This window comes from Typopeltis vanoorti, chromosome 17 (genome assembly GCF_054136105.1).
Source record: "Typopeltis vanoorti isolate ZY-2024b chromosome 17, IOZ_Tvanoo_1.0, whole genome shotgun sequence".
NCBI classification, from domain to species: Eukaryota; Metazoa; Arthropoda; class Arachnida; order Uropygi; family Thelyphonidae; genus Typopeltis; species Typopeltis vanoorti.
Genome location: NC_143565.1, coordinates 97028029 through 97055088, shown reverse-complemented (window position 1 = coordinate 97055088; position 27060 = coordinate 97028029). Strand labels below are relative to the sequence as shown.

The 27060-nt window shown below is 34.9% G+C and overlaps 1 protein-coding gene across 7 annotated transcripts in view; it reads right to left on the bottom strand.

Moving 5' to 3' along the window:
• Nucleotides 1-27060, bottom strand: part of Asph (Aspartyl beta-hydroxylase) — a 284141-nt gene that overhangs the window by 234981 nt on the left and 22100 nt on the right. For all 7 annotated transcript variants that reach the window (XR_016549637.1, XM_090406732.1, XM_090406733.1 and 4 more), the window contains exons 2-3: nt 5586-5804; nt 3737-3844 (exon numbers count right to left, since the gene is read on the bottom strand). Coding sequence is in view for 6 of the 7 variants with exons in the window: in XM_090406732.1 (XP_090262858.1) it covers nt 3737-3844; nt 5586-5804 (327 nt within the window). In the remaining variant the exon portion in view is untranslated. The remainder of the gene's footprint in view (nt 1-3736; nt 3845-5585; nt 5805-27060) is intronic.

Here is a 27060-nt window from a genome sequence, read left to right as displayed (position 1 = left end):
GGTTTAATGTTAAATCTGGTGTGAGACAAGGATGTACATTATCCCCTCTGTTATTCATTATCTATATGGATCACATTATGAAGGAATGTGGTATTAAACCTGATATCAAAATTGGAGATGTTAATGTCAGCTCTTTGCTTTATGCGGATGATGTTATACTTCTAAATAAATCCGCTACAAGTCTGCAAGATTCTCTGACTAAATTGAATAGCTGTTGTAATAGATATGGTATGAAGGTCAGCAATAAAAAGACAAAGACAATGAAAATAGGCAGAATCATTGAAAATGTCAACTGTGTTGTGAATGGAGAACCTGTGGAACAAGTAAAACATTTCAGCTACTTAGGCACAATTTTTACTGAAGATGGTAAACTAAATATAGAAATAGACAACAGAATCAGCAAAGCTGGTATCGTGGGAAGTCAACTGAATAAATTCATATGGAATAAGAAAGAAATTAGTCGGAACACTAAATTAGCTGTATACAAGACTGTGTTCAAACCAATTTTAACTTATGGATCTGAGAGCTGGGTCAGAAGTAAAACACTTGACCAAAGACTAGAGACCGCAGATATGAGAGTCCTGAGAAAGATTAGAGGCGTGAACAGATGGCATCAATGGCAATATCATATTAAAAATGAGGATATTAGGAAAGAACTTGACATTGTCAGCATCCAGGAATGCGTTAGCAGAGCTAATCTCAGATGGTATGGTCACTTAAATAGAATGGGAGAGGAAAGATTAGCAAAACAAGTGTTCTCTGCCAGGTTGGCAGGAAAACGACCCAGAGGAAGACCAAGATATAGGTGGATTGATACGGTACAAAGTGCCTTAGATGATAGAAATATAAGATAATGTTGGAGTCTTGACAAGTAACAGACTGATTTGGAGGAAAATTGTAGATAGGAAGTTAGTAATGATGTAATTTTTTCATGTAGTACTGTCATATCCTGTACACCCCTTGAGGGTACATGGCAGGAATTTGATGATGATGATGATGAAAAAAAAAAATTACATATAGTTGACATGCTGCAAAGAACTCACAAGGATATCCGGATAATCAATGGTGCTGATGTTCAATGTGTTGGCCTTTGTGTAGGACCAATACCTGATACTGCCATACAGCACTGTCTATGGTGGAATGCAACTGATCTGTCAAAAGGTTTCACACATAATATATGATTTTGTCTTTCAAATTGGTTAGGTGAAGAACTTTGCCCCAATACACCATGCTTTTGAGGTAAATCCCAAAGCAAAAAGTCACAGGCTAAGGTGTGTGGTGAATGCAGTGGCCATTTCATAGAAAAATGAGCGACTAATTACTCTATCCTTTGTGAAATGGTGATGCAATAATTGTTGAACTTCACATCTTATCCATAGGATGTTCCAAGGCCAATCTTCTCCAACCCCATGTATGCCAGAAATGTCAATGCAAACATATCTCAGATGTTGGCATCTCCTGTTTGCAACACTTGGCTGTGGATGAGTTTATATGGGTAGCATTGCAATGCATTACACAAAGCCATGCCATTGAGTATGGCAAATCTAATTGTCTTACTATAGCACATGCACTATATGAACCTACAGCATTTTCATTTGACTGCTCAACAACTGCACGATGACTGTCACACTGCCTGTCTCTTCAAATTGATGAACCATGTGTATTTGATGTGATTGAGCTTTTCTCCAAAGTCTTTAGGCATCTGTATTCATGAAGTGCTGCTGCTGCATTTTCTCAATTGCTATAGAAGAACAACTGCATGATGACTGTCACACTGCCTGTCTCTTCAAATTGATGAACCATGTGTATTTGATGTGATTGAGCTTTTCTCCAAAGTCTTTAGGCATCTGTATTCATGAAGTGCTGCTGCTGCATTTTCCCAATTGCTATAGAAGCACTTCACAAGCAAAGCATATGAATGACTATAGAGTCAATCTCGCTCCTTCATTTATACCATCTTATGGTTCACATGGCATGCAAAATTCACCATCTTTTCTTCACTGAGTGCTACATTTTCCCTATCAGTAATTTTTGAACTAATTTTTGTTGTTGTCAAAATCTCTTCCCCATGATTTAGTTAGGGTGTTTGAAGGTATTTCAGCTACTGGCTCTCTCTCTCTCTCTAGAGATTGCTCTGAATGGGGCACTTTAATTTGAAACACCCTGTATATCACTATACAATAACATAACTGATAAGATGTTTCTTATTTTTTGTCTCTTTCCATGTGAATGTGCACACATCTCTATGTTGAAATATGGTATCAGTAATGATTAGTACAAGTTCTGAATAGAAATCTATCAGGACTTTTCATTAATATTTGATTTGCTCTCTACTCCAAATTTTCACAAAACATTTCTGTATATTTGGTATTCATTTCCTATTCCACTGTGAGATCTCCCACAAGAATCAGTATTTCCATTTTCTTTTTTAGTCGACCTCTATAATGACTCAAAACACTCCTCTACTTCTTCATTAGTACAACCTTCTGTGGGATCACAGGCTCAAATAAATGTTATTATTGAATTTCCTATTTTGAACTCATTCTTGCTATTCACAGTAGTTTACTTTCTGTTTACTGTTGAATCACAGCTACTCCTTTCTCTCACTGATCATTATTGCTCGTTATACATAATAAAGGAGGAATGGACATTCCCATCTTTGTCCAAGAATCACTAAATTATTCCTGCCTGAAAATGCCTAATAGGATTCCTCATACTGCAAATGGGATGTGCATTGAGTTGTCTCTCTCTCTCTCTCTATGCCTCAGGCAAAAGGACTGTGGTAGAACCACTCAGCCATGGAAATGGTCTCTTAGACATATAAAGAAAATATATAGTGTGAAAATTTCATGCATGCAAAAGAGTACTACACATATAATGAAATTGGATGCAATAGAAGCATCTGAACAACACTGGTTTAGAAAGCATTACTATTAGCACATTAAGCATGGTGCATTCCTGCTATTTTTGATGTGAGTTACAGCACTTTAAAACAATTTCAATCTAGTATTTGCCAAACAAACGAGGACAAACAATACTAGATTAAAGGAATGTAATCTTCAACTGATTTAGGACCATCTTTGTTGAAATGCAATGAAATTATGACTTTTTTTTTTCTATAATTCAAAAGAGTATAGAGTATACTATGATAGCAGTGTGAACATATTACAGGGAGGAAAAGGGGAGGGGAAGAAACTGAAAAAGCTATTAGTTTGTTAAAAATAAATAAATAGTTTTTATAAGTATTTTTATAACATTAAACTCACAACCTTTTCAATAAAGCACTGATTATTTATTTATTGCTGCTCTTCACACACAAAGGGAGAATAAATTTAAAAATTTAAAAGATCCAGTGGTGGATAATGAAGACAATAACTGGTCTATGGAATTGAATATACAAGGACAGACTAAAGGAATGTGGGTTTCAAAGTTTGAGGAATAGAGGGAGGAGGGAAGATATAACAAAAACATACAAGTTGGTAAGAGGATTTTGTAATATAGACAAGTAAGATTTTGAAGCTAATGACATCATCCCTGAAAGCTGGCCAAAGGTGTAGGTAGTGAGTGAGTGGAATGAGCTATTATTAGATGTGAGTGCAATGCAATAACATTTATTCTGTTCAAGAAGAAATATAAAAAGTAAGTACAGGTGACTAAAGGGCCCTCGCTCAATGAATTCTTGGGTTCCTTGGAGGAACATTTATATGATCATAATATTACCAATCTTGATACTTACCTTCCTCACTTTCTAATGGAACTAAATGCTCTGACTCTTCAAGTACTGGTAGTTCTGGAGAATGCAGTTCTGTGACATGCAGAGCTTCAAACACATCGACAGGTCCTTCTGTAAAAATATCTACATTAATTTTTTTTTCTTTCTACAAAAAAAAGATGTACATTATATCAATAGTCCACTGCAAAAATAGTCCTGTCAATTATTAAAAATAAATAAATAAAATTGGTATTTTTTTACCTATCTGGAAGATACCATCACAAGGCAATTTTTTTTTGAAATCTGTTTGTTGGTTTGAAGTTTTGGTAGAATTTATTGGTAGAATTCCTGGGAATTCTACCAATACCATTCCATCTTACTTCGCTAACCCCAAATGACTCAATTTTATATTTTTCCATCTCCTTTCTTAGTTGTGTTAGTTTTCCTGTTTGACAGAGTATTTTTTGAGTGGAAGAAATTATAGGTTATATATCATGAAATCCAGGACTTCATAATATTACACAATATCACCATTCCACTGTATAAGCTGGCAATGTATCAACATATAAGCCTAAACACTAGATTACTATTATCCACAGAGATTTCTTTGCATGCACGGCTCACAAGTTTGATAAGTTAAAACTGAAACTAGCAAGAGAACTCAACAGGTTAGCCTTCCTTAAATGGTGTAGGGATAACAAAGTAATTCCCCATTTTGTAAAATTTAAACACCAGTTCTATTCAAACAAGATGCTCCACATTTACAAGCATACTAGCTTCTCCCTACTATAGGAGCAAATTGGCATAATGTGCTCTGTACTTACTGACACCAAAGAAGCTATCCATGCGCTACAAGAGGAGTCTCCACTACACTGAATGCTAACCTTTGGATCTCTTAAACATTTTGAACACACTGGCTGCCAAAGAATTTGTAAAAGTAAAAAGTCGGCATATCAAAAAGTTCAGAAACCTAGAAAAAAAAATTCCCAATGCCTCTAAGTCTGCCCAAAAACGTTGCCAACCTATCCACCACTATCTTCGAAGCAGATGCCATCAACACACTCAGTCATGGCCAAAACTTCGTCAGTGTGCCAGACATGTGCCAACCAAAGATTTCATGATCCGGATTGAGCATGGAATCTACAACCTTCCTGCCAGTGAGGCCAACAATATTAGACTTGATGTAGCCAATGTCCTATCACAGGCAAAACCTGCTGAACGCAACCTGCTCAACAGAGAATATAAAGCCCTTCTACATCTCAGAAATAACAAAAATAATAATAATCCTGAAAGCAGACAAAAGCAATGCTACTGTCATTTTTAAACTACACAGATTATAAGAAAAAAAATTACCACCCTTCTTAAAGACTGATTCCCCCCCCCCCCCACTATCACCAACTAAACTATGACCTCACATACATACATACAGACAGATCACAACCATTCTTAGATTGATGATAAATGTCACTGTCACTTCCTGGCCAGTAGATGTGGCCAACAAATTAAAACCATACAATTTCTTCATATTTTACTTATTAGTCCCTGTGTAATTCACCTACCAAATTTAAGCTGTTCTCATTTGTAATGTATCCTAATTTGTTGTAAATAATGTTGTACCACTTACTTACTAACTTCTGTACTACCTGTGTTTGGATACAAAATAAATACTAACCAATTATCATATGTATTGCTGTGACCTATGTCCTGGTGCACTATGACCTCTGATGTCTTTACACCATAAAAAAAAATAAAAATAAAAATCCAAAAGTGGCATTACATGTATTATCATGAAAAAAAAAAATTTTTTTTTTTTATGTTTTTCTACCAATCAGTGACATGTACATATATAAATGTGAATGTATATATGACTTACTTTCAGCTCCTTGTAATGCCAGGAATATAGTTCCAACAGCTACAAGTAAAAGAGACGATAAAATTAGGAATATTATTTTGGCAATTACACTAGGCTCATGAGGAACTATAATCTCTTCATCTGTCTCCTGGTCCCCATCTCTCTGCCAGAGGTCTTGGAACAACTTCTGGTTTACATCTGCAGACTCTTCATTTCCAATGTCATCTGAAACAAATGAAACTGCAAAAAAATAATAATAATAATAATAAATAAAATAAATAAATAATAATAATAATAAATAAATAAATAAAGATAAAATAAATTAATAATAAATACTAAAAATAAATAAATAAGATAAATAAACAAAATTTGAAAATAAAATCCTCACAAAAGTCTATTAGACCTGTAAGAGGTGAATGGAGAAGACAATCAAGAATCACATGAATTATAGATCCCACTTCTAGCTAATGAAATCAGAGCTTGCAGATTGGGATGGCTTGGGCATGTGAAAAGAACGTGAGGAGAAAATGATTAACAAGGATTCAAGATGAAGTCTGATGGAAAACAACCTAGTGGTAGAATAATATCCAAAAAGACCGAGTTGAGATGGAAATCCAGGACTAGAATGCAAGAGATCATGAGAGAAAGGAATGGAAGAAGTTGGTATATGCAGAAGCAAAGAACCTCAGAGCAAGCTGAAAGAAGAAGAAAAATAAACAATACATATATAATTTTTTTATTACAATTATGAAACTAAAAATCTGCCTGAGAAAAGTATGATAATATGAAATTTTAAGAAAGATATTTCTGGCAAGTCTAAAACTTTATTATTATCTTATATGAATCCTATCCACAAAAGGTTGTAAAGTTATCACATATTCAGTAGTGTGTGGATAGGCTATGGGTTAGATTCCAGAGAGCAAGCATAGAACTTTTTTAAGCTATTTCATGTCTTAAATAAGCAGGCAGTGGTCTCACACCAGGCAACAAAAACTATTTATTACTTAAAGACTTTCACAAAACATCCATGTCACAGTGGAAATTGAACCCACAGCCTGTTGGATGGATTGCTGAGATGAAACTACTCAGCCTACCTACCAACCAGCAAGTACACTATTTGATCAAAAATAACTGGACACCCCCCTTCATATTAGTAGTATGGTACACATCACAACTATGACTCAGGTATAGAAGGAAGCACAAGGTCTTGCAACTTTCATAGACAAACATTAACAGTAAAATGCGCCATACTGAAGGGCTCAGTGACTTTTGATATGGAACTATCATAGGATGCCACCTTTGCAACAACTAAGTTCAGGCAATTTCTACCTTGCTACAGTTAAACCAATCAACTGTAAGTGATGTATTTGTGAAGCAGAAATGCCTAGGAGCAACAATAGCACAATCACAAACTGGTAGACCACACACAGAAGTAATCAGCATTTACTTCGAGATCACAGTTTACATCCTAGGCCAGAGACAGGTGTCCATAAAAAGAGCCTCACCTAGTAAGGACTCTAGTCTTTCATTTACATTTCACTTTGTGTGTGAGTGTTACGTCTCATTAGGACCCGTTTTTAATCCCTTTAACCCTGCAGAGGCTGTGTCGTAAAAATTGCAGCTTAGGTCGCATGTATCTGAGAGATACATTCATTACTAGTATGTGCTAAAATGAGATAAAACTTTAAAAAAAAAAAAACACTGCAAATATAATAGACGATGGTTTATTTATTTTCAGTTACAATCTAGAAATTATTGAACAAAGAAACAAAGAAAAAAAAAAAAAAAAAAACTAAACCAACACTATACTGACATCAGAGTTCATGGTATCTCTCAGATACAATTTACTATCAAATATCACACACCTTTACATAACATGTGTTAAACCAAAACTGACTGCATAAACAGTGTGGAAAATCACTCGTAATATATGCATGAGCAGATAGTCATGACCTCCAAGCTATACACTGGATATGTGTAAAAATATTTATATTAAACAATTTGTTTGTATCTGTCAGATCAGCCACGACCTCCGCAGAGTTAATGTTCTGAACTTCTGCAATGCTGTCAAGGGATAGCTGTTATTTTGGTAAAACAACTTCATAAGAAGTGAGCTGTCTGCTCACAGGCAATGAACTGACGCATTCTGTGGCTACCAGCTTTTATAGAAGCTTCTTTCAAAACATAAACCATTGGGGATATTTGTTATTTGCATAAATGGTACGTCACAGCATCTCACGGCATACCAAGAGTATTACATGTATTGCCCTAGTGGCAACTTTTAGAACTAATGTTGGGTTTTCAACAAAATAAAATTCTGCTACAGCACACATCATGTTAAATATTAAAGAATTCTGCTGAGTGGTTATCCAGTTACAGCCTTTCGAAATGTGATAATTATAATCATCCTGTATATCAGAGCGAGTAAATCTCTAATATTACAACTTAATGATGCAAAGAAATGTTTGGCCTTATTAAATATCAAAATCAATTCTCCTTATAACTCCATTTCTGAACTGTTATATGATGAATTTTTAAATATCATTTTACATATTTCTTTGGATTCCTATAAGAGTTTTCAACTCTACTCTTAACTCTTTTATACAGAAATTTAATTTACTAGTCAGCTGCTCTATCAATCATTCTAGTAATGTTATAGACAAGATGAAATTAGCAAACTCTGTTTGCTTACACTTGGATAAAGGACTTATACAAGAATATAATACAATACTTTACTAATAATTTATAGTAATTTATTTATTATTATTATTTAATTAATCAGGTGCTGTCCTGTCAAGTGTCATGGATCTCCATAAATCTGGCTTCAGCTATTCTACTGCTCTCGGCATAGCTCAGGCACATGTGTGTCACTTATCTTGCTTTCCTTTGCTTGCCTTCAATTCTTCCCTCCAATAAAGTGTGTTTAAAGACTTTCATGTCTCACAATATGACCCATATAAGATCTCCAAAAATTTTTTTTTTCTTCTTTTGGATCCATGAGAACTTCAGTGCTCTTCTGTGCATCCACATGTTGAAAGCATCAATGCTTTCAACATGTGGATGCACAACTTGAGGAAGAATTCATATGTCAAACACTTGCTTTTCTATGCTACATAAACAGTGGCAGTGGTAAGAGATAAACTGCAATATGTTTTTCTTGTGGAGAAAAAAAAAAAAAAAAAAAAAAATTGCATGAGAGTTAGTCTTTCCCAAATCTTTCCCCAAGTAAAAATAAATAAACACGAATTATGTTAAGGGACAAAGTTGTATAACTGAGAGGAGACCTCCACATAGCCTTCAAAGGAATGCGGAGAACAGACAAGGGCATCTGACCTAATGTCCAATCCTCACCTTCTCGTGGTGCACCCTGTTGGGTATCTACTTGGATACTGAACGAACGAGGATGGGCTGGCAATTTGGGATTTAGCCGACCAAATTGTATTCTTATTGGTTAAACCAAAATAAAAAATGATGGTACAACATGACAAAATTTCACGCCGGCTGGGGCGTCGCCTGGTTAAACAAGGTCCCCGTTGTTTTCACCAGGAAACCAGGGCAAACAGCAAAAAGTCAGTCACTGGAACAAATCTGAAAACACACCCCAACTCAACATCACCAAAGTTAAAGATCGATACTATCAACATAAGAAGCCTGAATGGCAAAGAAATGGAGCTAGCTGAGGAATTAGATAAGTACCAGATCGACATAATAGGGGTGACAAACAAAAAAGACAAAAACTGGTGAGATCTTTCTGAGCAATAAATACAAAATGTTATATTCAGGCAATCACAATCAAGGAAAAGAAGGAGTAGCCATAGTATTCAACACAAAATACGAGGATAATCTTTTTGAATGGAGGTCAGTCTCAAGTAGAGTAATGTGGGCAAATATGAGAATGGGGAACTGGACAATGAGACTTATTTGTGTCTATGGTCCCACAGAAGGTTCTACTAAGGTAGAAGTGGAGGAATTTTTTGAGGCTTTAGAAAGAGCAACTGACACAATGAAAAAGGAAAAGTTGGTCCTTTTTGGGAATCTAAATAGCAGAGTAGGAAATGATTGTCAGACATACAAAAATATTTTGGGAAAATTTGGAGAAAAGAGCAAAGCTAATAATAATGGCAAATATTTGTTGGATTTCTACTCAGGACATGGATTGGTTATTACTAACACCATGTTCCAACATAAAAATGTGCACAAATTCACATGGAGAGAAGAGGCAAGGAATAAGAAAAGTCTCATTGACTATGTTATTGTTGATAGTGATGTTTTCTCCCTGGTGCAGGACACCAGAGTGTACAGAGGATTTGAAATTGGAAGTGATCACTATTTAGTCTTAAGCAGGATAAAATTGAATTTCATATTGCAAAGAATGACATGAAAGAAAATTTTAAAGCAAATAAACGTTGAGCAGCTCTCAGATGTGAACTGTAGACTAAAATACACAAATATTATTGAAGAAAAAATGAAAGAGTTTGAGAACAGGAATCAAACCTTGGAGATTCAGTGGCAAGCCTTGAAGAAAGCCCTGATTGATTCAGCTAGAGAGGGATGTGGTGAAGTTGTCTGCAAGGATAGAAAAATTAGAACTGCATGTTGGACACAGGAAGTTGAAGAGGCAGTGAGGGAAAAGAAGAAAACCTATCAAAAGTTCCTGGCAAATAAGTCAGCTTGTGCACTTAGAGAATACAGAGACAAATGTAAGAAAGCTAAACAGTGTGTAAAACTAGCTAAACAAAAGTCATGGGAGGACTTTGGCAAGAATATAGAAAATAAATATCAAGAAGGTGGCAAAATATTCTGGAGGTTGTTGAAGAAGCTTAGGAATGGAATAAAGAGTGCTGTAAAAGGAGTTAGAGATGATAAAGGTGACATGAAAACGGGAGAAAAAGATATCCTTGAAGTATGGAGTAATTACTTTGAAAAACTGCTAAATGAAACAAGCAGTGATGATAGCACAGTGATAAAAAACACTGACCAGGCATGCAGTCAGGAATACATATCCATACTTGAAGTAGAAAAAGCCATCAGAGGCTTGAAATGTGGAAAGGCAGCAGGAGTAGATGATATTCGACCAGAAATGCTGAAGTATAGTGGTATAAAAGTCTTACAGCAGCTGCACTGCATAGTTCAGAAAGCCTGGACAGAGGGACGAATTCCCGATGATTGGAGTAGAGCTCTCATAGTACCAATATATAAAAAGGGAAATAAAACTGAATGTGAGAATTACAGAGGTATTTCCCTACTGAGTGTTCCTGGCAAGATCTATGCAAGTATGCTTGAGAAACGGTTGAGAAGAATTGTGGAAGAAAAGCCTGGTGAAGAACAAGCCGGATTCAGGCCAAATACAGGCTGTCAGGATCAGACTTCACTTTACGACAAATAGTCGAGAAAGCATGGGAATATAACAAAGATCTGTATTTAAGTTTTGTCAATTTGGAAAAGGCATAAGAAAAGGTGCCAAGGGAGAAGCTATTCAATACGCTGCAATTATATGGTGTCAATTGGGCATTATATCAAGCAATACTTAGTCTTTATTTGAGTTGTAAGTCAGCAGTTAGAATTGAAGAAAGTACAGGAAGATGGTTTAATGTTAAATCTGGTGTGAGACAAGGATGTACATTATCCCATCTGTTATTCATTATCTATATGGATCACATTATGAAGGAAAGTGGTATTAAACATGATATCAAAATTGGAGATGTTAATGTCAGCTCTTTGCTTTATGCGGATGATGTTATACTTCTAAATAAATCCGCTACAAGTCTGCAATATCCCCTCACTAAATTGAATAACTGTTGTAATAGATATGGTATGAAGGTCAGCAATAAAAAGACAAAGACAATGAAAATAGGCAGAATCATTGAAAAAATCAACTGTTTTGTGAATGGAGAACCTGTGGAACAAGTAAAACATTTCAGATACTTTGGCACGATTTTTAGTGAAGATGGTAAATTAAATATAGAAATAGACAACAGAATCAGCACAGTTGGTATGGCGGGAAGTCAATTGAATAACTTCATATGGAAGAAGAGAGAAATTAGTCGGAACACTAAATTATCTGTATACAAGACAGTGTTCAAACCAGTTTTAACTTACGGATCTGAGAGCTGGGTCAGAAGTAAAACACTTGACCAAAGACTAGAGACTACAGATATGAGAGTCCTGAGAAAGATTATAGGCGTGAACAGATGGCATCGATGATCAATATCATATTAAAAACGAAGATATTAGGAAAGAACTTGACATTGTCAGCATCCAGGAATGCGTTAGCAGAGCTAATCTCAGGTGGTATGGTCACTTAAACAGAATGGGAGAAGAAAGATTAGCAAAACAAGTGTTCTCTGCCAGGTTGGCAACAAAACGACCCAGAGGAAAACCAAGATATAGGTGGATTGATATGGTACAAAGTGCCTTAGACGACAGAAATATAAGATCTGATAATGTTGGAGTCTTGACAAGTAACAGACTGATTTGGAGGAAAATTGTGGATAGGAGGTTAGTAATGATGTAATTTTTTTCATGTAGTACTATCATATCCTGTACACCCTTGAGGGTACATGGCAGGAATTTGATGATGATGAATTATGTTAAAAACTGCATATATAAATTACCATTTTTTAACCAGGAACACTGGCAATGAACAAGGCATAACTACCACCACAAACAAATATCAACTGTGAAAAACTGCAGCCAACAATCAACGGCAGATAAAATCACAGAATATATGTTCCATGGAAGTTCTGCGTGCAGATAAGTTTTAGTGTTAATTATCTGTATAATGCATTTCATAACATGCATTTTTTTTAAATGTCATCTTCCTTGAGGACTTCAATGACCACAACTCAAACTGGCATCGATTTTTTTCCAATATTGCAATGAGTATTTTGACTCCATGGAGGTCTGGGATTAATAATAATTACTGATCAATTTTAAAGGGATACTGAGATAATCAGTACTAGCAATGACCCAATACAAATTGCCTACCTACTCTGCAATATACCAATAATCTTCCCCATTCTGCTAATAACTTTAATCAACTCTTCCTCCAAACATATAATAGCTGTCAGTTCTCTTGGTATCTCACAACCATGACCTCTTCCAAGTTACCTTCACTAAAGAATTCCCTTCAACCAATCAATCAGGTCTTGCATCCTTTATTATACATTGAAACCTGTGGAGAATTCATTCATGATTAAACAAACACAAGTAATAACCACAGTAATAAGTTTTAATAGGCAAATATTTCATCCTAAGTATCTTAGGACATCGTCAGAACAGTTAATTCAAACAATACTAGGAATAACATGCAGTTAGGGCAACATGATTAGAATGGAATCCCAATATGCGTGCAGTAGCATGCTATAGAATTAAATTATAATATATCTGGAAGGGGGGAAAAAATAGATTCCATTAAAAGAAGATAACATATATAAAAAAAATTATTATTTTACATAATTTGTCTGAAAATTTCCCATACTTTAGGAATAGCAAGAACATCATTACGATTTAGATTTGGTCTGTGAAGTAGGGCTTCAGCACTTTCTTTATATAAACATTTCAAGCAGCCATGAAGGATTGCAGCTGAGATGTCCCTGTCAGATAGATATAAATCTGACTTAATCATTTCATGAAGTGTGAAATGTTGTATACAGGTATTCATTAGACTATGAGGATAAGCTGCAAGTGCTTAAATCTAATAGCAGGAAAGTGTGTGTGCATGCGCAAACGCACGCAAAGTGACCTAAATGCAGTTAATAGGATGGTGGGATATTAGTGACTGAAGGTGAGATAGAGTGCGACTATGCTGAACAAGAACATATCAAGAAGAATGAGTACTTATAAGAAAGAAAGTTAATCTGAAAAAGCAGTACGAGGGGGGGGGGGACTGATCTTTTCTGAAAGAGAGAGAAAAAATAAGATGAACTGCTCTCCAACCATAATAAACAGGCTGTGGGTTTAAATTCCACCATGGGCACGGATGGATGTTGGTGAGTGTCTTTAGCTGGAAGATGAATTTCACTGTCCAGGATGAGACCACACCTCACTTACTGGAGGCAACAGTGGCATGAAAAAGTTCATGTTTAGTTTGTAGAGAAGAGTATTTGGATTATGTAAAAAGTAAATAAAAAATACAAAACATTATATAAAATTCATAAAAACAGAAGAAAAAAAAAACCTTAGCCCATCCATGACACTAATATATGCCATAAGTTGACAATCTTTTCTGGGTGGGATTCACATAAAAAAAGTTAAACTGAATGAATGTGGTATATGATGGCAATGAGTGACATAAAGAGCTAGAAAACGGTTAGCAACGGAAGAAAGAAAAAAGAAAGTGAAATGGTAGAGAAAGAGATAAATGAGTAGTAATGATTGTTTGTATAAAAGTTGTGAAAAAGAGCAAGAAAGTCTACAAAGCAAGGATTATTAGGAGCAAACTGATGAGGGTGAAGAATGAATTATGAATTAATTTTTCATCCACATTGGGATGAAAAATCTCTAGGAGCTATTGTGATCTTGTGGCAAGATATCTTCCCTCAGTCTTCCTGTTTGTGCATCAGCAGATGTGCTACATACTGTCACAGTATGTAGCACATATTGTGACAGGTTTTTTAATTATAATCAAATCTGCATGGAAAGGAGGAGGGAATAAAGGAGTGTGTTTGTTTCAGGATATATAAGAACAGGTTAAGGGGAATCCTATATTTCATTGGTATATTTAAATTACTAAAAGATTTAAATATGTGAACCAACAGAATGATTGGAATATAAGGGAGAAAAAGAACAGGAGTGAATAGAAATACTTTCATTAGAGACAAATGAATTACTAATAATTTACAGTTGTGGTATTGCATACACGTGTGTTCAATTTGGTTTATTTGGATTTACAACCACAGCAACTCAGGCTATGAGGCCACTATTATTATGTCTGCTAATTGTATATTTTAATGGCCAATTTGACTGCTTTAAGGGATAAAAAAAAACCAAGTTTCCAGAAGGAAAAAATCTGCACCTTCCATATGAGACTGGCTAACTCACCTTCAGGCTGAAAAGCCCTGATAAAGGTTCTTCGCATTCTACTAGATGAGATCTGAACCCAGGTTTTTCCAACTAAATGGCATGTGTTCAATAAGTTGCTGGGGTGGAGCAAATTACATGTGATGCTATAGCCTCTAGACATGCATGCTCACATTTATGATGGCACAATTTAAAAAAAAAACATATGAGGAGAGGATATTTGTTTTGTTTTTCAAAATATATAACTAACGGCTATACATTGATAGCTCAGTAAATAATTATTGTGGGGGGGGGCTTATCCAATTAACTAATAATGGTGATCAGGTGATTCATTTAGGTGTGACAGGAATAAGTGTGGTCTGATAGACAGCACATTTTGTACAATTTGTTGTGCTTGGCATGTGCATTTATTTCTATATTTTATTTATACTTCACTTCGTTTTTTTAAGAATTTTCATTTATTCACTAATGATCAATGTACACTTTTTTACATAGTAATATATCCATAACTCATTTTTGATCATCATCATCAGAATTATCACCTGTTCTAGAATTCTATCTTCATCACATTTTTTTTCCTTTTTTTGTCAGCAGCTCTTCTATCTTATCAATCATAGATAGCCTGCATATGTTAGTATTTTGCTGGAAATCGCCAAAATGCATTCACCAAAAGTGGATTTTTCTTTTTCAGAAAATTTTTGTTCCAGATCAATGTGAGTCAGAAATGGTCACCCTAGGTATCATTTACAAACAAAAGTGTAATGAGCAACTTCATGTTTACCTGTTGCTCTCTCTCTTTTTTTTTTAACCCACATAGGTTGGTCGATTGGTAGAGCCTCTGCTACTAATGGTTCACACAAAAAGTTAAGCAAGTTTGAGCACGGTTAGTAGTTGGACGGAGTTCAATCGTTCAATGCTGTTGGCACACTCTTTCTCAATGAGTCTTTGGACTCCCTGGAGGTGTCACATAATAATAATAATATACACTGAGAGACATATTTTTAAGCAGCATATGTTGTTTCTTTTTTCTTTTTAATAATTTCCTCTAAAAAAAGTTGTAAAAGAATACTGTAGTATACATGTGACCTAAGAGTTACATCACCCTAGGTATAATTTATAAGCAAAAGTATTTGTAATGTGCAACTTCATATGTTTAATTGTTGCTCTCTCTCTCTCTTTTTACCTGCATATACATTGAAGGACATATTTTTAAGCAGCGTAAGTTGTTTCGTTTTTTTTCTTTTTAATAATTTCACCTCTAAAAAAAGTTGTAAAAGCACACTGTAGTATGCATGTGACCTAAGAGTTACATGATTTGAAAACTCTGCTGTAAAGAGTATTTTTTAAAACCATTGCTGGTCTCTAATAAGTGGAGTGGTCTCAATAAAAATTTAGATAATAAGTCAAAGAAGGACGTGGAATGCTAGGAATTCAGATTTAATATTTTATTTATCATTTTCAAAGAAATCATTTATCATTTCAGATAAATAAAAAATTTTATTTATCTGAAATGAATTCCAGAATTTCTTTATAAGCAGTTCAAATAAAAAGCAAAATCTCTTCTTTCCACACACAAGTGTAATAAAGTTAGTATACACTTTCTTCTTTCCTCCCTTTTTAACCGTATATTTTCTATATCATATATTAGTTTTTGTTTATCCTGTGTCTTAAATCATTCAAGAGAATGGCATTATTCTTGACTATGTGACTATTTTTAATTTGCTTGAGGGTGCATTCAGGCCATAATATCAACTACATGACTGCAATAAATCTGCTCTCTAAAAAGTGAGTCTCGATTCTGTGTAGGTCTAATGATAACTTGTTTAAATGGTTACAATTCTGTTTATCAAAATCAAAAGCTTGTGGTAACAATATATACAAATTTATAGTACAGTGGTACACAAGGCATTTTTAAAATAAAAAAGTACAATGATTTACAGTGCATAAAAATGGCTCAGAATTATAAATTAATAAAAGCTACGCTATACTGTTTATGTTTGGATTTTTGTTGAAAGTTCATTCAAACAGATATGGCATTTTCTTAACTTAATGTATACTAAGAAGCTAAATTTGTTTATTAAATTCATATGAAGACTGCTTGAAAAATTACTGTCCTTAATTTAGTACAACACTACAGTCTGAGCTAAAAAAAAACAAGACCCTGATTGCTGTTATTTTTAGACAAATTGAAATGGTGCTTCATCTGGCATTTTACCAGAAATCTTAAAGCAATGCTGATTACATATATGTTGTAATCAAACCCACATAATTATATTTCAGTTTTGAATTGACTTTCTGAAGTAGGGATAAAAAATAATAATAATAATAATAAAAACCACAAATATTTAAGTTATATACGTGAAAATGCCAGATGAGTGGCATTTCTATTTGGATATTGCAATTCTAATGAAAAAATAAAATCTGTAATTCATACGTATAACAACAACGAAGTAACAAATACAGTAACAACTAATGATTAAAATTTAAAACAGGCAAAAGTACATATTACATACACCCAATAAAGTTTCAATAATGGTTTTTAACACAAACACTCTTGAAATACAAAAACATAAGAGAATTAAACTGATTTTTTTTTATTATCAAATATGATTTTAAGAAGTATATGTATCTCTCTGTACAATTTCCTTTTGAGAAATAATTTCTCAAAGTAAGACTTATGTGATTCAGAGGTGTATAAAATGAAAAATACAAATTCTGTTAGAGTTAAAAAATAAAATTCATATACAACACATTCATTTCTTATGTGGATAAGAAATAACAAGAACAAGAGGAAAAGAAATTATTATTTACTGACACTGTGTGGTGATCACTATTCTTAAGGATAAAAAATCACTGAGATAGTCCAAAGGCAAGTAATAGATACTGTACTACAGAGATAATGGAAGGTTAGCTCTGATGATAGCATGAATATTTGGATATAATAAGAGTAGCAGGAATTATTGCTTGAAAAAATAATAAGCAAGAAGATTATTTGAATGTAACATAAATTGGCTGTTATCTATACCAAATGAGCTATAGTTCTGGAAAGACTTTTAATGGGATTATATTGATCAAGTGCATATAATAAACAATATGTTATACCAACTAGATTCACCAACTAAGGCTGTTGGCATCTTCAGGGTACATAACTGATGTAAGGCACTAAAAAGTAAAAAACTGTTACAAACTATAATCAACCGATTCCAATTATATTAAACAAAGAACAGAGCGCGTACAATACATGCATAGAGCGTGCATGATATCACTTGTTGTTATTTAGGAACAGTCTATAGTTGGCACTATAATTCAGTTCTGGCGACTTGAAGGATCTGATAAGGGTCTTCCAGATCACGGGCAAGATTAGTCCTTGGTTCCTGTTAAGGTTTTGTATACAGCGGGCAACTGTTGTGGCCTCCTTAAAAATTATTTAATAGTTGTTTATTATATGCACTTGATCAATATAATCCCATTAAAAGTCTTTCCAGAGCTTTTTGGTCAAGAAAATTAAACGTTTTAAAACATGAGCTATAGTTGTCAAGAAATAAGTTTGTACTATTTGTAAACTGTGCACATTTCTGCACTGTTTAAAAACAGTTATACCAGGAGGAATCTTGCTATCAGACTAAATTCACCTTCGGCTGAAAAGCCTTTATAGATGTTCCTTTCATTCCTAAGCAAAATTCAAACCATAGGCAAAGGAAACTTGTCACACATCTGAATGTTTTATAGGGATGCTTAGTTGGTTAATAAAGCTTGGTTGGCTGTTATATGATGGAGAGGGGAATCTTAACACAATCCTCAGATTAGCCCCCAGTTACAGGTTCACTCACCTAGCTATTTATCTTTCCTGCTCAACCCTCACATTCAAGATTTTGATATTTTCAGCCCAGAAGTCAAGGTTCTCAATACTTTCCCAAACTCCAAATTCAGGTCCTACCTTGGATAATACTATAGATCCAGGACCCTACTCCCTCGAACCAGTGTTTTTTTAAGCTGCATTCTGCAAACCATACATGCATACAGTTCCACAAAAACTTACAGGGGTTCCCTCAGTGAATGGGGAAACATAATTTTTATTAAACTGATTCACTTCTAGAACAGCATCTTACATTATTATTTGTAATATTATGTATCTTGTTTTCTTGATGAAAATATTTTTAGTAATGGTCCATTGCCATAATTCATTTCTGATAATTTTTATGAAAATTTTGATAGGAGTTCCATGGGAGAGAAAAATATGTTGGGTTCTGCATTCACAAAAAGTTCAAGAACTGACTTAAATTACCTTTGAACTAACACTCTTTACTCAAACCATTTACAGGTACAAATGTAATTCTGATACTTGTGATAAAATTTCACTATATGTTTACATATTGTTTGTGTGCTTGCATGATGAAAAATCCCAAGTTATTCTAGAGTGGGACCCCCTCCACAATTGAAAAGAAAACTTATTTTAGAGAAATTAAATCCATGTCAGTAATGAGAACCAAGCCTTTTCCAATCAGATGTTCCTTTCACTGAATAAACATATTCATATTTTAATTTGTTTCAAGCTGTTATTACATCTATTTTAAAACATTCAAAAAATAAAGTAAAATAAATTTTATTTATTGTGTTTTAAACTTTCATTTGCTATTATCACAAGGTTAAAAGTGATTCCGATAACTATAAGCCAAACTGTGTATGACATTCTCTCAAGGCAATTTGATGATGTGCACAAAACACTTCTTCTTCTTCAACCTTCTGGTTCTGTCCACTGCTAGACGAAGGTCTCCCCCATGATTTTCCAGATCATGCGGTTTTCTGCCTCTCCCATCCATCTCACTCCTGCAATTTGTTCCAGTTCATCTCTCCACCTTCTTCTCGGTCTTCCTCTTTGTCTTGCTCCATCAATTGGTCTCCACTCTGTTGTTTTTCTAGTCCATCTCCCATCACTGCATCTGGCAATATGGCCAGCCCATCTCCACTTAGCCTGTTTAATGTATTTTACAATATCCATGATGCCTGTTTGAGATCTTATCCAGATATTTGTCTTCCTATCTCTTAATGTTATTTTTAGCATACTTCTTTCCATGCGATGTTGTGTTGTTCTCAGCTTTTTGTTTAGAGCTTCTGTTAAAGTCCATGTTTCTCCTCCATATGTTAGGAGAGGAAGTATGCATTGGTCGAAAGCTTTCCTTTTTACTCATAGGGATGTCACTTCTGAATATGTCTCTCATTTTCCCATAAGCCATCCATCCAAGGTGAATTCTTCGTTCAATCTCTTTTCTTTGGCACTCCTCAAAGGATAACAATTAGCCCAAATATACATATGAAATAACTTGTTCTATTTCATGGTTTTCAACTTTGATAGTTCTATGGTTTATGTATTTATTCATCATTATTTTTGTTTTTTTCTCTATTTATTTTTAATCCAATTTCTCTGGAGGCTTGATTTAGCTGATTTAGCCTTTCTTCCAGATCTTCAGTGAGCTGTCTTCAGTGAGATGCGTGAATATGGTGCAAAGTATTGTAATTCTTCCTAAATCCAGCTTGTTCACAGGATTGCATTTCCTCTAGTTTAGATTTTATTCTATTATTTATAATTTTTGTGAAAACTTTATATATGGTGGGAAGTAGGCTTATAGGTCTGTAGTTTTTAATTTCTTCCTTATTGCCCTTCTTAAAAATTAATATTAGAAGTGAATTGTTCCAATTTTTCGGAATTTTTCTCTGTTTTAGGCATTTATTGAAGAGTTTACTCAACTGTTTGATGACAGGGCTTCCTCGCAGTTTTAAGAAGTCTACCATAATTCCATCTTCTCCTGGGGCCTTTCCATTCTTCATTTCCTGCAGTGCCATTTCCACTTCACCTTGTAAGATCTCAGGGGCATCATGTTCTTCCTCACTCGAGTTATCCATAGATGATTCTTGGATGTCCCAGTCTTTGTCTTTTTTTTTTTTGATTATTGCATCTCTATTTTTTATCAGTCACCATTTTTTCCTCTTACAGCAGAAAACACTATTAGTAAACAATTACTAAATTACTAAATTTACTACTGAAAAGTTTTATTTATTTGAAATATGTTTTTTTTTTTTCCTTCAAAAACTTGATATGTAGAAAGGCAGCTGGAGTAGATGATATTTGACAGAAATTTTTTGCAGTGGCTTCACTGCATAAATCAGAAGGCCTGGTCAGAAGGTCGAATTCCCAATGATTGAAGTAGAGCTCTCATAGTACCTATCTATAAAAAAGGGAATAAAACTGAATGTAAGAATTACAGAGGAATTTCTCTACTAAGTGTCCCCAGTAATATTTATATAAGCATACTTGAAAAGAAGTTGAGAAAGCTTGTGGAAGAGAAACTTGGAGAAGAACAAGCCAAATAAAGGCTGTCAGGATCAGATTTTCACTTTAAGACAAATCATTGAGAAACTGTGGGAATATGACAAGGATTTGTACTTAAGTTCTGTAGATCTGGAAAAGGCATATGACAAAGTGCCCAGAGAAAAGCTTTTTGAAAAACTACTATTACATGGTATGAATGGAACATTATAAAGAGCAATATATAGTCTATACTTAAGTTGTCAGTCAGCAGTTAGAATTGAAGGAAATACAGGAATATGGTTTGATGTAAAATCAGTGGTAAGACAAGGATGCACATATCTCCAAAAATGTGTCAAGTGACATGGTATATAATTTTTTTAAATGCCTATTCTGGTATTTTAGGATTAAAACTCAATATTACAAGTGAACGTTTGGCTAGTCCAGCTAATGTTATCTAATCAGCGATTAAGAGATACATACTCAATGAAAACGCAAACCAAAATACCCAGAAAAAAAAAAAAAAGTCATGTCGTTCATGTTGTTCAAGACAAATTAATATTAATCTCAAAAGTGGACAACCTGTAACAACTAGCTAGTAGGAATTACAGCAAGGGGAAGAAAGGACATGAAGCCAGTATATTATTTATGTGTTCTCCAGCTGGTATGTCTGTTTTTACAGGAGTAAAAAGTTTCCAACAAGGGGGAACTCTGTCACTTTAGTGTGTAGACTAACTCACCATTAATTGAAAACCCTTACAAAAGATTCCTTGAATCCTATCCTTCCAATCAAAGAACAAATACTGTGTCAACTCACAACTGTGTTACAAATGTGCCTGCAAGAAATGAAGCCCAATAATAAGATGAGCCAATTCAACTTTAGTTATGAGTCTACAAGAAAACCTCTGCAGTAAACACGTATGGAAAGTCGTAAGTGTCGTTGATTATTCATAATAGTGCTTCAAAGTAAGACTTCAGGAAGCGAAAAGAAAAAGTTACTGAACTGAGCCATGCAGACTTGCCCCAGTCCTGAAAATACTTCAGGCACAAACTGCTTGATTACACTTGGATAAAGGATAAAACCAAGTATATAATTTCTTGGTATCTTTAATTTATAGACTGTAGATTTAAGAATAAGAAAAAGAGAGGAGGAGGTAACAGTTTACCTGTTGAAGTAGTGAGTGGATCTAGTGTGAATGAGTTTAAGAGAAATTATTACAGCTGGTGTGAGTGATGTATCGCATCCCTCAATGCGCTCGACTCCCTGAAGGTCTAATAATAATTATAGATTGGGATCAGATCATATCTTATCAGGTATGATCAAATATCTTTTCTTATCAGATTATAGACTGCTTGGCTTAGTTGTTCTACAAAAATATCAAAATATTGGCACAAAGAGGTTACCAAAAAGTTTAACCCTTATCATGCCAAACCACCACAAATATGGTCCTCAAAATCACAAACCTAATATCCTTCTTTCCAATAGTAGACAGCTCAATCTACAAACTGGCCAAACATTTATCCAAATCCCCCCCCCCCTCTCACAGGCACTCTTAATGTATTAAAAATTCCCTACACTTCAACACATTAATAAAAATCTAATCTTGACAGATTCTGACATCACGGTCAATTTTGATATTACTTCATTATTCACTAATGTATCTTCAACAAAGACCCATGATTTCATTAAGCCACATTTCCTCTTGACATAATTGAATTATTCAGATTCCCCATGTATTCAGGTTATTTTTTGTGAAAGGAAAAATATACAAACAGCTGGATGAGACTGCGATGTTCCAGACACACTGGATACGTTTTAGTGCACCTTTACAGCCAACATCCCAAAATAAACTTTACATTTATTTTAACCATATAAAAAGAAAATAAAAACCATCTTTTCCCTTTCTAGATACACTTGTGACATTACTTCCTAATGGCTTAGTACTTTTTCCATTTACAAAAAATCCTCATGCAGGAAGGTATTTACATAAGCAATCACACCATCTTTTCCCAATGGTATGCAATCCTCAAAACACTGACTTACAAAAGCAACTATTTGTTCAAATGACACAACCTTTGAACCTGTAGCTTTACAACACCTTTATGGTCAATGGCTACAAACCTATAAAATAGATAAAATACTGCATGCAACCTCATCAATCCTGCAACCAACACACAAAATCAGAGAAAAACTATTCCCATCCCATATATGAAGGTACATCACAAAAAATAACCTAAGTACTCTGCAAATATAATATCCATGCCACTATCAAACCTCTTATTCAGCTAGCTACCTTCATCCATTCTACTAAAGATTAAGAGAATTATAAAAACATTTATAACGACAAGCTTCCAAATCTCAGTTATCCACCAGATTCCTTGCTCTTGTGGGTTAACAAATTTTGAACAAACAGGAAAATCTGCTTTTATTCATCTAGAAGAAGATGTCTTGCATTTAAATACCATGAGGCTGAAAGTCTGGACTTGCTGAGAATGCTATTATCATTATTATTTATGTGGATACTCCATGGAGTCACAAGACTCATCGTGGGAGACTCACTCTATCCATTAACCCTGCGAAGGTCGTGGCTGATTTGACAGATACATGCAAATTGTTTAATATAAATATTCTTACACATATTCTGCGTGTGCGTATGTTATGAGTGATATTCTGCACTGTTTTTTGCTGTCAGTTTGGTTTAATACATGTTATGTAAAGGTTTGTGATATTTGACGGCAAGTTGCATCTGAGAAATACCGCGAACTCCGATGTCAGCATAGTATGGGTTTAGTTGTTTTGTTTTTTTGTATTTACCATTGAAAATGGTTGGAAAAATATATCGATTGGATAATCCATCAGATGTTGAAGAGATTCAACGAATGTTACTCGAGTCCGATGATGAGAATGATGAGTCGAATGCGAGTGAAAGTGATATCTGATAGTAAATTGTATCTGAGAGATACCACGAACTCCAATGTCAGTATAGTATTGGTTTAGTTGTTTTTTTCTTTGTTCAATAATTTCTAGATTGTAACTGTATAAATAAATAAACCATCATGCATTATATTTGCAGTGTTTTTTCTTTTAAAGTTTTATTGCATTTTAACACATACTAATAATGAATGTATCTTTCAGATACACGCGACCTACGCTGCAATTTTTTCGATTGCGACCTCTGCAGGGTTAACACAATACCTATTATACATCTTTTTAAACCTATTCACTGCTGGGGTGCTCACAGTCACCTCTGACAATCCATTCCACTCATTCACCACTTTCCAAGTAAAGAACATAGTTTGCACACTCTTACTAACAACACTCTTTTGTGTGACTCCTTGTTTTCCCCCTACTCCCCATGTACTAAAATATTTCTTTTGTGTCAATCTTGTAGAATCCCTTTGGTAACTTATAAATTTCTATCATATCCCCTCTCCTCTGCCTATCAGCTAAATTCTGCAATGATGCACACCCTCAATATGTCTTCATAGGGAACATTCCACAGACTTGTCACGCTTGCTTACTCGCCTTTGAATACTCTCTGCCACTTCTGATCCCAAGAAACGCAACATGGCCAAATCCGAAGAGGAATAATAACGTCCCTATCTTTACTTGTCAGTGTGTTGTTCAGCATCCATTAATCCTCTGAGCTATTTTACAAACTCTTGCAATATGTTCTCTGAATTTCAACTCTCTATCCACCATCACTCCCAGATCCCTGGCCTCATCAATTTTCTGTAAACTACCATTAATATGATATGAAGTATTATTATTATTATTGTTCCGGGACACTCCAAGGAGTTGACAGACTCATCGAGGGAGGCCCTAACATCGTGTCTGGAACAACTATTCAACATTCACACAGTATCTATCATATCTTGCCTTGAACTCATTCACGGTCGTAGCACCCACAACAGACTCTGGAAGCTTATTCCACTCATTCACCACTCTCCAAGTAAAGTATGTAATCTTTTCATCCCGAAGGGTATTATCTAACATTTTACAGCATTGAATTGACAACCACTGTCCTCTGTAACATAACATATCTACCTCACCTTTACCAACTATTGCCCTCCTCAGTGTTGCATCATTGGCAAACAACTGAATATCTCCCTTCAAATCATCTGCTATATCATTAATGTACAAATTAAAGAGTAGTGGTCCTAGTACAGAGCCCACTAGTCACCCTCAATTGCCTTGATTCCACTCCACAATACACCACCCTCTGATGTCTATCAGTCACTCCTATCTATGCCACCAGCTTCATATTCATTCCCTCCAAATTATGCAACAGTTTTTCCATGCTGCATTCTGTAGTCTTTGCAAAGTTCGACAGTATCACGGTGTAGCCATTTCATGCAGAATTAGTAAATGAGTATTTAGGTTTATGTGCTAGTTTATATTCATGCTGCACTTTAATGGAATAACTTACAGCACAAATAGAAATAATTAAACAACAGATTTAATCTGTTTCAATATTTTGTCTCAGTCACAGAGACATCAGGAATACAATGTTAAAATTGTAATAACATGCACAAAAAACACACAAGAAATAATAAGTGAAAGAAATTAGGTAGAATAAATAAAGACTAAAGTCCTATAAGAAGCACTCTCCATGAGTGCTATTGGCTAGCCTCAGATGTTGGGAAGGAGGCCTAAGAATTAAGTTTCCTAAATTTTGGGATGTTTGATACAACCATATTTGTTGAGATTAGGATGGGTTTTTTTTAAGTCTGCTGCAGATTTTTGCAGTGATGGAGCATGGCAGTTTTCTTTCATCTGATTCTGTGTAAGGTATCTGAGGTATGGTATTCTTCTAGGGTTGTTAACAGATTTCCCAGTCTGACTATCATAAGATAATCTGCAAGAGCAAGTAACCATACAAGCACCTGGAATAGAGATGGGAGAAAGTAGATCCTCAGGAGAGTAGAGAAGAAAAGGTACAAGGTATGAAAGTAGTGCAGAGATTATATTTCTTCAAAGTTCTGTCTATTTTTTTACTAAAGTGCCCCAGATATAGGAGATAGTAATGGTATTACTGTAATCTTTATGTTGAAAGGGATATGAGGAGGTGAAAGGGACAGATAATCAGTAGTTTTTTTGTTATCTTTTGGCCATGTAACCATTGGACAGGATGGTTTGACAATAAATAAAACGAATCAAGGCAAGTTCTGCTGTAAAGGAAGCTTGGGTGGAACAGAGGTTGGAAGCTCTGGTGACAAGAGTTTTAATGATTTCATAGTATTCAAAAAAGGGGATGGTGGAAAAGTTTATATATGCACCTACCCATGTGGGTGGGTTTTCTGTAAACTAGGGAAAAAAAAAGGGGGTACCATTGGGCAGACTTGATTAGAGTAGCTAAAAAAAAAAAAAAGAAAGAAACGGCAGGCTGCTGTTTTTTTTTTCTTTTTCAATAATGAACTGGTGTTGACAGCTGAGGTAGAGGAGAGAAGAGTAATGTATCTGAGCCATGTTGCCAAATTCTCTATTTGAAGCTGGCTTCCCTGCTCTGCTCTCCTAAGGATCTGCTTCCTCTCCTCTTTATTCCAAGTATTTACAAAGTTCTTTTTTGTTTTAGGAAACTATTATATTACTGTCAGACTGGGAGATCTGCTAACAACTGCCTAGATGAATACCATGCCTCTAATACCTTACATAGAATCAGATGGAAGAAATCCACCATGCTCAACTGCATCAAATACAAACTTGACTGGTGTGTAATTTGCTACTTCTGTCTTGGAGCCACTTTTATTATTATTATTATTATTATTATGTGACACCTCCAGGGATTCCAAAGACTCATCAAGGGAGGGTTTACTCTACAACTATCTGTCTCTACCATGAAATCCACCACCAACGCCATCTACCACCCACCACTAGTATTTTCCCAGACAATCACAGACATCCATGCCTACGGCGGGATTCGAACCCATAGCCTTTCGGCTGGAGAGCGGATATGTTAACCATTCGGCCAGCTAGGCCGGCATATGTAATGGATCTATCTTATCCTCTTTCCACTCCCTTGGAACTTTGCCAAAGCTAAGACTTAGATTAAACAACTTCATCAGAGGCACTGCCAGTTCACTTGCACATTCTCATAGCACACAAATTAACATATCATCAAGGGCCCACTGCTGTATTCACACTGATATTTCTCGATATGCTGAGTACCT